This window comes from Buceros rhinoceros, unplaced genomic scaffold (genome assembly GCF_000710305.1).
Source record: "Buceros rhinoceros silvestris isolate BGI_N320 unplaced genomic scaffold, ASM71030v1 scaffold7331, whole genome shotgun sequence".
Classification (NCBI taxonomy): domain Eukaryota; kingdom Metazoa; phylum Chordata; class Aves; order Bucerotiformes; family Bucerotidae; genus Buceros; species Buceros rhinoceros.
Window position 1 is genome coordinate 4,522 of NW_010392423.1, and position 11,925 is coordinate 16,446.

At 50.1% G+C, this 11,925-nt stretch overlaps 1 protein-coding gene across 1 annotated transcript in view; it reads right to left on the reverse strand.

The window, feature by feature from the left end:
• The window catches only part of FAM222B (family with sequence similarity 222, member B), an 8,399-nt gene extending 3,597 nt beyond the window's left edge, over nucleotides 1-4,802 (reverse strand). The window contains exon 1 of the mRNA XM_010144462.1: nucleotides 4,675-4,802. Within this exon, the coding sequence (XP_010142764.1) occupies nucleotides 4,675-4,756 (82 nt within the window). The 5' untranslated portion in view covers nucleotides 4,757-4,802. The remainder of the gene's footprint in view (nucleotides 1-4,674) is intronic.
• Between the last annotated feature and the right edge of the window lie 7,123 nt (nucleotides 4,803-11,925).

Here is an 11,925-nt window from a genome sequence, read left to right on the forward strand (position 1 = left end):
ACTGATCCAGGTGCGGGCAGTTTTGTTCCTCTTGGCGGGTCCGTTCGGAGCTGGCGGCATTGGCTCCATCAGACACAGGGGAAGCTTCTGGCAGCTTCTCACAGAAGCCACCCCTCTTGGCCCCTGCTACCAAACCCTTGCCACACAAAGCCAATGCACACACAAAGCACTTCAGCTCAAGCCTCCATCTACATCTGAGTTCCCTACTAGATGCTGACACCGAGAACACTCCGAGTCTCTGTTTGCCCATTAGGAAGCCCTGGTCAGCCCAAGTTCAACACACGGAAGGAGGCTACACATGCTTTATTTTATGGTTTGCATTATTTCTTCAACTTAATTTTCTGTGTGGCTCCTTGCTAAGGACAGCATCCTTGTTTCACGCTGCAGAATGACGTGATTACCTCCCAAGTTTAAAATCGTGTCACTTGCCAGACACAGCCAAAAGACTTCTGGAGACAGCGGTGTGGTTTCACGTACTCTGATTTACCCGACACCTTTCTCGCCCACAAGCTCTATCTGCCTCTGGAAAGAACTTCAGAAATCTAGGGAAAGGCTTGTGCCCCTCCTGCTATAATGGTATTCCAAGCAGAGAGTTGGGCCATCCCCCCTGCCCCAGCTTTGTTGCTTAACTCCCGTGGGACTACTGCGTCACAAGGCACTTCATAATCCCCAAATGGGGGCTTGCAAATTTGACAACCCGATTTTGCTTTTGCTCGATTTCCACACACCTCCCTCCCCCAGCTCTTTCAAACAATTTAATGGAAAAATCATCCCCGTGTCGTCTGCTGCTGGGCTGAGAGAACAGGAAACGCAGCAGCCAGCTCCTCCGGAGCCCAGGAGCACCCTGGCTCCACATCTGAGCCAGGGAAATCTAACGGTCCAGCGAAGAGCTTGGTGCTCCCAGGCAAACAGACTTCCTCACGAAAATCCACCTCTGATCCTTTTAAGCAAACTGCCTCCAGAAGAATCCCAAATGAGCACCAGCCATGTCTTTGCATCCTGCAGCTTCCAGCGTTCCCAGGTGAGGGAGAGCAGCACCGCTCTAACAGCACTCACTTCAGAGAGTAAGGGTCAGAAAATGGAGATTCCAACAGAAAAGGTACGTAGAGAAATATTAAAAATATCTTCAGTGAAACCGGCAGCTTTGCAGGCAGGCTGTCCTGCACCTCCAGCACAGCGGCGGGCATGCTCTGCTGCCTGCGCTGCCCAAGCACGGGCACATTCCACCCTTCCTCTTATCAACGGAAACGCTCGTTTGCTATTAACTCTGTCCGCACCCCTGTACCTGCCACTGCAGGTGGTTTCTGCCTGTCCCTTCCAGCCAGCTGCTCTGCTCCTCTCGGGGAGCAGAGCCTCCACACAGCACCTGCCAGTACTACCCTGCCTCAGCAGGCAAGGCCTTTGTCAACCCCCAGCCTTTGGTGCTAGCATTGCCCACGACGTTCTGCTTCTTCCACGGGATGACCCTTGCGACTCACCACCAATCAGAGAGGAACCACCAACAACGGTCAGAGGAACCCACACCTGTCTGTGTTAGGGTTTATGTTCAGCTTATGGCAAGAGTCAATGCCTCGAATAATTAAGGCAGAAAAAAATTAGAAGGAGAAATGCAAAATGGGGCAAGCAAGAGTCTGAGTATCCCATACTAATATCTTACAAGGCAGAGAAGAACAATCAGGTCTGGTGAATGGAAAACCAGCTAGAATAGGCTGAAGGACAACGCTGGGATGAGAATACACCCATTATTCATGTCCCAGTGCAAGAATTGTCGATCAGGCCACAGAATGATGGGGCGGACGCAGATGAACGCGCTGCGGTAAGGAAACAATGGGATGAGCTCCGCGAAGCAGCCTACTGGTAAGCGCCAGGCAGAATCCTTTTGCTGAAAGGTAATTATTTCATGTTTACTGCAAGGTGAAGCTGTGCATATGAGCAATTACCCCAATAAATAGGGGAGCTGCAAGTTCGCACTCCCGCTAATCCCGTGGCAACCAATTCATCTGGTCACATTCCTGTGCGCCTCTCGCCGCTGGAGCTATTTTTATCCTGAAATGAGATAAATTTCTCTGCCTCACCTCAGCTCTACGGTAACGTCTTTAAGTGCATTCCACATGAAGGCTTTAGAACGCCACTCACTGCTTTTGAACTTGCCTACGGTTAAATTTTCATTAACATGACACAAAATACAAACAGGCCTTCAGCGATCCCTACCCCGAGAGCACCCGCGAAGAGCGGCTGTGCCCATCTGCAGAAAAGCCTCCAGCGCAGCAGCTTCTCTGCAGGCTTCACCGAAGAGCCCTCCCCCCCAGCAAGGACTCGATCCAGCTGAGGACCCCATGCCCAGCCCCCACCCGCTCTTCTCTCTTCTGCTCCCCTCCGCCCCCAACAGCAGCTCTCTAAGGAGCACCTTCCACCTTGACTTTGCGCCGCTGCCACGGAAAACCACCCTCTGTCTCCTGTGCCTTGTGGCACTGCCGCCACGTCCAGCAGCGGCTGTGACACTGCCTGCACTGTCCCGCCTCAAGTATCCCCACTGACTGGCCAGGGTTATACTGGAGCAAGTTCACTGGGAGGAAGGAGATTATCAGTGAGAAATGCCCTGTGAGAATAAGGACCAATGTCAGAGTTAGCCCCTCCTGTGATGCAGGCTGGAATTCAAAGGAAAATACCGAAATGGAAGTCCTGTAGCGATGAGTTTCTAAAGGAAAAAAAAGGTGCATATTAATCTACAAACCTCCTATTGCACAGAGCACCTTCAGGAGACACCCTCTGATGTGGAAGTGAGTAAGAAGAAAAAGATAATTGAGCTAAGGTGCATTTTTAAGCGTTAATAAAAAGTCTGATCCAGAAAACTACACTTAAAAAATTACCAATATGAACACTGTTAGTCTGACTAAAAGCTGTCGTGTGGAGTTCTTATAAAAGCTATAGCACTATTATTAAATGCCCCATCAAAAGTCACAAGCCTCTGTTCATTAGGAACGCTCATTAACTCGGCTTTCCTTCGGCCAGGGGCTCGACTGCTTGTGCACGTACAGCGTGGAGAGAAACGCCCCAATTAATCTTACCCACATCTGCGGCAGGGGCGAGCGAGGGCTGCAGGAGCAGTTCCGTTTTCCATCGAAACCAGAGCGAACTGGAACAGCTGAGCATCACCCCTGCCAGCCAGTGCCCGCCAGCTACTGCACGTCCTCGATTCTTCCGCCCGCAGCGCACACAGCTCTTTGCTGAGCAGGGTACAGCCACGCTCCCGGCCCAGGGAGAAGCAGCTCTCAGGGACAGCCCCAGGTACCGCCAGGGTACGGAGCTGCCCGCGTACCAGCACGGTGCCTTGTAAAGCTGCGATTAGCAAAGACCTGGTTCACACACCGCTACCCTCAGGCGAGCCTCAGCAATCTGCCGTCGGAACTAAGCTTTCCCAGCCACCAAAGCAACTCCATGGAACGCCAGGACCTCGGCACGTTCCCACCACCACAGCTGCCTTTTGAGTCGCTATGTGTCGGTCTGCAAGGTTCGAACCGGACACGGAGAGGAAGAGGAGGGGAATGCCCAGTTCCAGGCCATCTAAGGAAGTCTTTTGGTGAGCAAAGATTTTTACTATTGCCGAAAGTGTCGTTACAGTCACCAAGCCCGTGGAGCCAGCATGAACGCTGTGCAAGTGCTGGTGGGGAGCACACGTGTGAAGTGAACAGGGACACGCGCTTCTGGCAGGGCCAGGGCTTCGAGCACATCACCCTTAATGGCAAAATGATCTTACCGATTTCCAGCAGCATCACGAGCCTTAACACCATAACAATTTCACTACCTCTGGACCAGAAATGACTTGGCTTTAAAGCATAACAAGTCCCCCAGCAAACCGAGGGCACGGAGATCTCCCAGTGCACAGTTCAAACACCGGAGACAGGCCAGAGCCCTAAGAACCAAGCACACATCTTACAGAGAAACCCCGGGAGTTCTGAAATTGCACCTGAACTATCAATGACCAACTTCAGTGATAAAGAGGAGAGACAGAGTAAGGTTTAGGAAAATCTCCAGCTGGAAAACTTACGTTCCCAAGAGAAGCTGTTCTTAAAAATACCAGTACAGCTATCGGAAATATGACTGAAGTTATCAAACAGGAATTATCAGAGCACTCTGCAGACATGTTTTCAGAGGCACCAAAGAGACATCAGAAAGAAGATGGAAACTTTGAACTTGAGTGATTTGGGCTATATCACTGCTGTCTGCAGTACATGCCCCCAGTACGTGGAACAACAGCGCTGCTGACCTCAAAAGGTTTGCATTAGCCCGAGCCAACCTTTATTGGGGTCTGTGAGCAATTAAGTGAATGGAAGTGCAAGAGAGTCAGGAAAAAGTTGTGTTCAGAAGCAAGTCAGCTGGCCCACTTTTAGCACAAAGTGTTTTCAGCAGAGGCACGAATCTCCCAGGAACCTCACTTGCATTTTGTCCTGCTGTGGTTAAAATTAACCTTTATGAAGCCAGGAAGGGGGGAGAGCTTACTGCACACACCTGAACCTCCACAGCCATTTCTCAGCACCATTGCCTTGAAGGCAAAACAAAAGAAAGACTCTAACATTAAACAGTTTTTCCACCATATCCTAAATGTTTATGTCACAGCTGTACCAGAGCCAGATTTAACAGTTAACCACATCCTGCAGACAAAACGTCACTCACATTTCTGAAGTCCAGTGTTCATCTGCGTGTAAGAAAGAAGCTGAAAGGAGAGGTCACCTGGTCCTGGCAGACAGGCCAGCATGGCAGACAGGCACTAACACAACATGGGCCATTCACTCCTCTGCACACTGCAACAACAGAGAGACAATTCACAGTTATAATACAAGGAGGAACAGAGAAAAGAAAGCGGCACAGAGCCAGCCCTGGGAGAAGGCCTGACCTAGCACAGATGTGCAACTGGCCCCTACTGCACCTCGGAACAGCAACCAAAACACTTCAAGAAGCAGGTCACCTGCAGGGTTAAACCCCACCAGCCGTCACGCTCTCCTCTGCTGCTTGACATGCGGAGGACAGTCCCTAACCCTGTCCTCAGATTTCAGAGGCGGTTGGTAGGAATGGTAAAGAAGCCACCGTTGTTCCTTCCACGACGTACTGGAACGCGCTGGCTATCTACCAGGCACAGCCCAAGCCGGTCCTCTGGAGAAACCCTGCCAGCTGCTCCCCCCCGGTCAGTCAAAAGGCACGGCACGCATAAATTGAAGGCAAAGCATGCAGCACTCTGCCTCGTGGCAAGATGAAGCTGCATGCTACAGCTTGTAATTTCTGTGGTCCATTAAGCTGGAAGATGAATGGCTACAACTTCCCTCGTGTCAGAGGAGACTCACTAACCTGCGCGGCGCTGGGTTAGACAAACGGCAAGACGTGCCTTCTGCACAAAGGAGCTGCCAAGGTGCCACCAGCCTCTGCTGCAGAGGTTCAGCGCTTTGGGAATCAAACCCCGAAACGAAGGCACGGGGCGTAGATAAAGCTCTTTATACATACATGCTGCCTGACTGGCCTCACCCCCCCACATCGGTGGGGATCCCAGCAACAAAGCTAACGCAGGCACTAAGCCTCCCAACGTTACTAGCAATATGGAGAGAAATCTGAGTTGGAACAAGGTCTCTAGAGTTGAGCTGGTCCAAGCCCCTGCTCAACCCCCACCGCCACAGCTACTTGCGGGGGTCACGGCCAAGTACTAGCACATCAGAAAGCTCCAGGAAATGGGGTGGCTGAGCCAAGCTGGGGAAAGCAGTTGACTGCTTCCTCCTTGCCCATATCTCCACAAGCATCAGCACTGTTATATGGGGAGTATTTTTGCCCAAACACCTAGGGAGGAGCTAGAAAGGCCTTGGGGCTTGATATATGACCCCCAAAACATGGAAGAGTTGAAGGCTTCAAAAGTTATAGGCTGACTTAATTTCAGTCACTGTTTCACAAACCCCAATTAAAACAACTGGGGGGGCACTAAAAGATCAAAAGAGACGAAGGAGAAAGCTTGAGACCTGCACAAGAAGCCACAGCTGCAGAAACCCCGCAGAGGCCACTCCCGGAAGAGTGGCACTGCCCAGGACTGCATGAGCAATGTGAACAAAACCTCTGGATGACACCTGACGTGGCAGCACTGTGTCCTGATTGCACTTCATGCTCCGGAAAGCTCTGAAAGCCGATTTCTCTGAAGGGACATCTAAAGTCTTTAATGTGAAACCTAACCTACCACAGACCACCGTCCCAAGTCAGACTGCCAAGAATATCCACACCAACCCAGCAAACAGCCAGGACTCAAGGCTTTCCCGCAGCAAGGCAGTTACCCGCTGTGCAGAATCCGTTAGCTCCAGGCTTGAATGTATCTTCGTGGCTCATCACGCAATGGCTGATGAAACCAATGGCCAAGAAATCTCATACAAATACTAATTTACAAAAACTCCTGCATCTTCACCGATCGAGTCCTCTCAAACGCTGACCGAGTGCTGCTGAGAGAGCCCACTGGGTGCCACTGTGACTAACAACGAAGAATAGTTTTGGGCACTGAATGTCAGCTTGACAACTCCACGCTGTGGCCCATTCACCTGCCCGCTCTGAGTGACACACACCCAACCTCGCCAAGCTGCAGGGCCGACAGCACGACCACCAACAGAACGAGTTCACATTATCCTCCATTTCACTCCTGAGAGCTGGCACCGATCTGCGCTACCAGAAGTCCAAGATAATGGAGTTGTAAAACCCTGTAAAATAAATCTTAGCTTGGATTTTCTTCTCACTCTGAAGGACGTGGAGTTCTTGGGAGTCTTTCGGAAGGTGTTCAGAAACGATGGCTGAAGACCTGTCACATCCACAACTTAAAGGAATGGCTCTAGGAACGGAAATTACTCGACCTCTGTAGATGAGATGCATCCATGACTGTAAGCGCCCAGTGCTCAGTGGAACGCTGCAGACAGCCTGTGGGCAGCAGTTTCTTGCCCCAAATTATGCCCAGCAAGACCAAACAGACAAAAGAATCTAGCTCCTTTTCATCAGAAGACAAAACCACTGTGAATTGCCAGAGCTTTGCCCGAGTAAGCAACAGAAACACTCACAGTCAGCAAGAAAAAACAGTAATTGTATTTCTCTTTTTTCTCATTTCATCAACTTCAGAAGACTGGCAAAAACAAGACCTATTTCTCAGTGAAAGGCAGACAAACAAAATTAAGAGCCTTCCCTGCAGTCAGAAAACCATCAGATCACCCATTTCCACTTTCACCTACGCATCTAGGTTTTACTCCAGTAACACCTGGTGCCAGCCCAGGGTTACCTCCCACCGCTGCACGGCCAAAGGAGCTGGGGGTCTGACCTCACTGACCCGACGGCACGTGTGGGTGCAGCCCCCGAAGAGAGGAAAGCACTCGGGCTCTTGCACTGAACAAGCAGCGTGTGTGTGACAGCAGGAGATGCAGAGGGTTTGCTCACCTGCTCCACCACTAACGCTCACTACAGCCCGGACGTGGCCACTCTGTGAGTAAAACCTCTTGCTGAAGCACCACGGAGAGGCTCAGCGCCACGCACGCAGCAATGAGCAGGATAATGGCACATTAGGAGAGAGACGAGAGATTAAGAGCGGTCGCAGCATCCCAGTCAGACTGGCCAAGCTTCTGCGACACGACAGCAGTATTGCCTTGAAGGTCAAAACCTGTATTTACAGAAGCTTTAGCTCCGGCACGGAGAGTAATGTTTTAGAGAGGGCTATAAAGGTAGGTAGTTCCTGCAGGCAGATAATCATTTCAGGCAATGCCAAAGGTTCAGAGAAGACTGGGGTGGCAATAATCACTTTAAAGGAAATACCGGACTTAGAAAAATCATTTAAAGTAGAAGCATAAAATAATTCTTTCAGCCTGATTTGCAATAACCAAATTGCTACCATCTAGGTCACTGCTGAGCATTAAAAAAAGGAATTCAGACCTACACAGAAGTGCCGACCGTAAGTCTGTCACTGAATTCCACATTGTAATTAAAATCCTGCCCCAATTTTTGTTCTTTATGAAATCAATATCGTTTTTCAAAATCGAGATCTCCGTATTTTACCAAATGCTTTTCAAGTATCTTTACAAACAAGCCCGTCTTTTTTTTTTGCTAGAAATCAATTAATATTTATTCCCTTTGAGATACTCAGCACCTGACTTCTACTTTTCTGGCCTGAATTCTGCAGCACAAGTGGACAACTCCAACCCACCACCCAGCTAAACCGAACTGAAATCCCCGCCTGGACTGTAGTTCGGACTGGGGTGGGCATTACTGCTGTCTCGAAGTGCTGTTTGATTTCACTGCTGATGTGTTAACAACAACTCCTGCCTGTTGTTGAGCTGCTGTTTGACCAACAGTCTCAGGCTGGCAGTGCGGGGTCCCGACATGAAGACACTGGGCACGCCATTCCCTCCTGCGCTTGGCCTCTCTCCTTCTAATTAGTCCAGAGCAGGAGATAAACTGAACGTGGCATGTTGAGGCTCCTCGCCACAAGACTTGGCTCCACGGCAGCAACCAGCACCTGCAGAGCTGCCCTTGGGGCTGCTGCCCCAGCCCCTCTGAGGATGGGCGGTGTGTTACTGGGGGAACTGGAACAGATGCAGGGAATCAGGAACCAAGGAGGTTTTGCAGTGTACCAGTCAAAACCACTGTCATCTAACCCGGTCAGCTGCGAACTGGAGAGCGAGCCAACCAGCAGGCTTTGGCACTTAGCAATGGGCTGCAACTGGAAAACCCTTCCCTTTAGTTTTCGAACTGTATTTTAAACTGGTTCTGTACACTGCACAACGAGCTTTGTCTTGAAAATACACCTAAAAAGATACGGCACATTCCTAGAGTAGAACAATCTTTAGATTGGAATAAATAAATAAATAGCCCTCTGATTTTAATCTAATCTGGCTGCAGGATATGATCCCAACAGCGCAGGTACTGCAGGATGCTCCGTGGAACAGCAGGTCTGGACACACGAATAGATTTTTTTTTCTTCCTAAGACTTATTAATAATTAAATCAAAGCATGTTGAGCTTGAGAGGGATTTGCAGTGCTTGGGATGTGGGTAACTGTCACACCCCCACAACGACAGTTACGTTCAAGCCTTACCTGCACATCAGGTGGTTTTTAGCCAGGCAACAGTGTCCCCTCAGAGTAAGTCCTGTCACCACCAAGGCTCGCTGAGTAGGACGGAAGAACTCGCCTCCACCCACTGTCTGGGGAGCTAAGGACCCTCCCTGAGAGCTAAGGACCAGTTCCAGGAAAACTTACCATGATATTGCCTTTCCGGACTAAAAGGGCCTATTATTTTCTGGCTGATAGTCAGTCTACTACTGCCTCTGCCAGACCTAGTGCTCCTGGGGCCAGGGGGTACTTTTACAAGCTGGAGTAAAACCTTGGTGTAAAGCAGCTCGGTACCCCTAGGAAATTTCTACCAGTAACACAGCTTTATCATTACAGAAAGAGACCACACGGGCAGAGTTACTGCCAAGATTTTAAACATGCCAGTCTCAGAAGCTCCAAGAGGCCTTACAGGGTAAGCACACGCTCCCCACGAACCATCCCCGGCCAGCGAAATATGGCAAATTGTGCTGGCTGAGATGAGAGCGAGCTGGTGAAGTTTAAAGCGAGGTTCCTGAAAGTAAACACGCATGTTTGAAATTCCACGAAATTCCATGATTAACTGCGGGCTTGTTCACAAAGCCCGGGGCCGGGAGGAAGCAGGAGCATCCACCCCCATGCAAAAGAAAAGCTCCAAACTATTCCAAGTTTCCAGCTCCCTTGGGGTCCCCTGCGAGGGCTCCTAAGCGCTGGCGGATGGCTGATACGCTCCGCTCCTCCTCGTCATTCTCCAGGGAGCCCCGCGAAGTCCCATACCTGCTGGCGGGACTAAGGGCAACCCCTCCGAGCGCACGCGGCACATTCCAAGTTCAGCATATAGCAACGCTGCGAACACCACCAAGAACTAACTCAGGCTGTGAAGCTCCTTTGGTGGAAACGTCTGTAAGAACTTGGCAGGAAATGTAATTGAATCCGGGCCAATTTTCATGCTCCAAGGGAAACTCAGTGTCTCATTTACCCCCCAGCAGGCTGCTCGAGACCAAATGAGACTCATTCCTTCTCCCTCTCCCAATGTAACCTAAAATCTAGGAGGTTCAGAAATTTGTTCATGTCAGCTGCAGACACTGGAAACACCGCCCCCCGCCAAAGCTCAGCATTCAATACGGTTCCTTCCAGGCAGCCGTGCCTCGCTTGACAGCGTCTAGACCGATTCCACAGGCTTCCTGCCTTTTGCTCCAGCCCTACACTTCCCCTTTATTCTTGGGCACTTACCAGAATGGCCCTTTCCCAGGACTGCTGAAGAGCCAGAGATAAATCTTACCGTTTCCTGGAACAAAATTACCGAACTAGCACCGTACTCATCGCCGGCCAGCATCGCATCCTCTTAATGTGTTATAAATGGAAAACTGCAAAATAACGCGCAGAGAGGTAGTCTTTTGAGATGGCAATAAATCACAACAGCATCGAGTGTACGTGAGGATAAATAAATAGGGAGAGTGAACAATAGAGAGTTGCCTTTTGTCAGGAGCGGAGCGTGCCGTCAGCACCGGACCTCACGGCTCTCCGCATGCAGGTGGACCTTTTGTAGAGCCCTGCAACGGTTTCGATCAGAATCAATTTTTGCTGCTTGCGGTTTAATTAACTACGATTTTGCTTGTAAACCGTTTCACCTTTTAGGCTGACCTCCATTTATAATGTTACTCAGGCAACAAAATTAAAGAGTTTGGAAGGGAAGGCAGAGGGAATTTAAATGTACGTGGGGTACTTGCTGCAGCACAGCTCTGCTCCTCAACCCGAGCCGGGATGGCACCGCTCAGCAAGAGAAAAAAAAAACGAAGCAGCTTTAGGGCAGCAGCACTCAAATAGGATATTGTTCACATCACACTCCTCATGCCCAAGGGCTACCTCTAAGGCTTCGAGGTGAGCAACTCTGAAGAGGATGGAGTGCAGCAAGAAAAGCCGAGGCGGTGGCTCTCAGCTCCGGGTACTGCCACAAGTGACATCAGCGCCATCCAATTCGCTCTTCGGCAGCAGCGAGCTCAAGGTTATGTTCTTGGAGTTTAAAAAGCCTTTTTTTAGGTCGGTCCCAAGAGGTTATTTTAAAACACAGTACTACGCATCTGCTGAAGAGCGGAACAGTTGGCTTTAGCTGTAAGATGGATTTTTACATAGCTTCTGACCTTTCATCTAATTGGGGCCTAAAGAAGAAAAAAGAGGAAAAGCTACACGTCACTTCAGTTATTAAAATCCATCAGGCTCAGACTTTAGCCTTGGGATAACCACAGCCAAAAAATTGACTTGCAAGTAATTATCACTGCTATCTGCAATAAAAGTTAATTGGACATAATTGAACTAAAGCCCTAATCTGAATGAAGCTGTTGCTGGCAAGAAGCCTGCTCCTGCCTGCACTCTGCAAATGAAACTGCTCGCAGTAAAATGGACAAACACTGCTCTTACGATCTGGCCGCTGCAAATCACAGCGCGACTCTGCAGCCGGCTCGTTGGCCGGGCCAAGATAAAGCCATTAAGGGAGCTCGCCAAAGGTGAGGCGCGTCCTCGCCCAACACGCCCTTCCACACTACCCCAGCACGGCGAAGGCACAGAGCTTCAAAAACAACTTTCAGTTCTACCGACCTCTTAATTACACGGACTGAAACGTGAGATTTGTGTCACGAGGTGCTGGTTTCATCAGCCCCCGGACGCCGTAAATACCAGTACGAACAACGTACTTTTTGAGCACGTGAAGATACCAACTCAGAAGGGTTTTGGTGCTGATGATTTACCACCTCCATGCGGTTCAATAGCCTCTCCTGTGGCAGGACCCGCCCCTTTCCTCTCCGCAGCCGAGCAGACAATTAGCTGCTTTTTCTGCCACACCCCTGC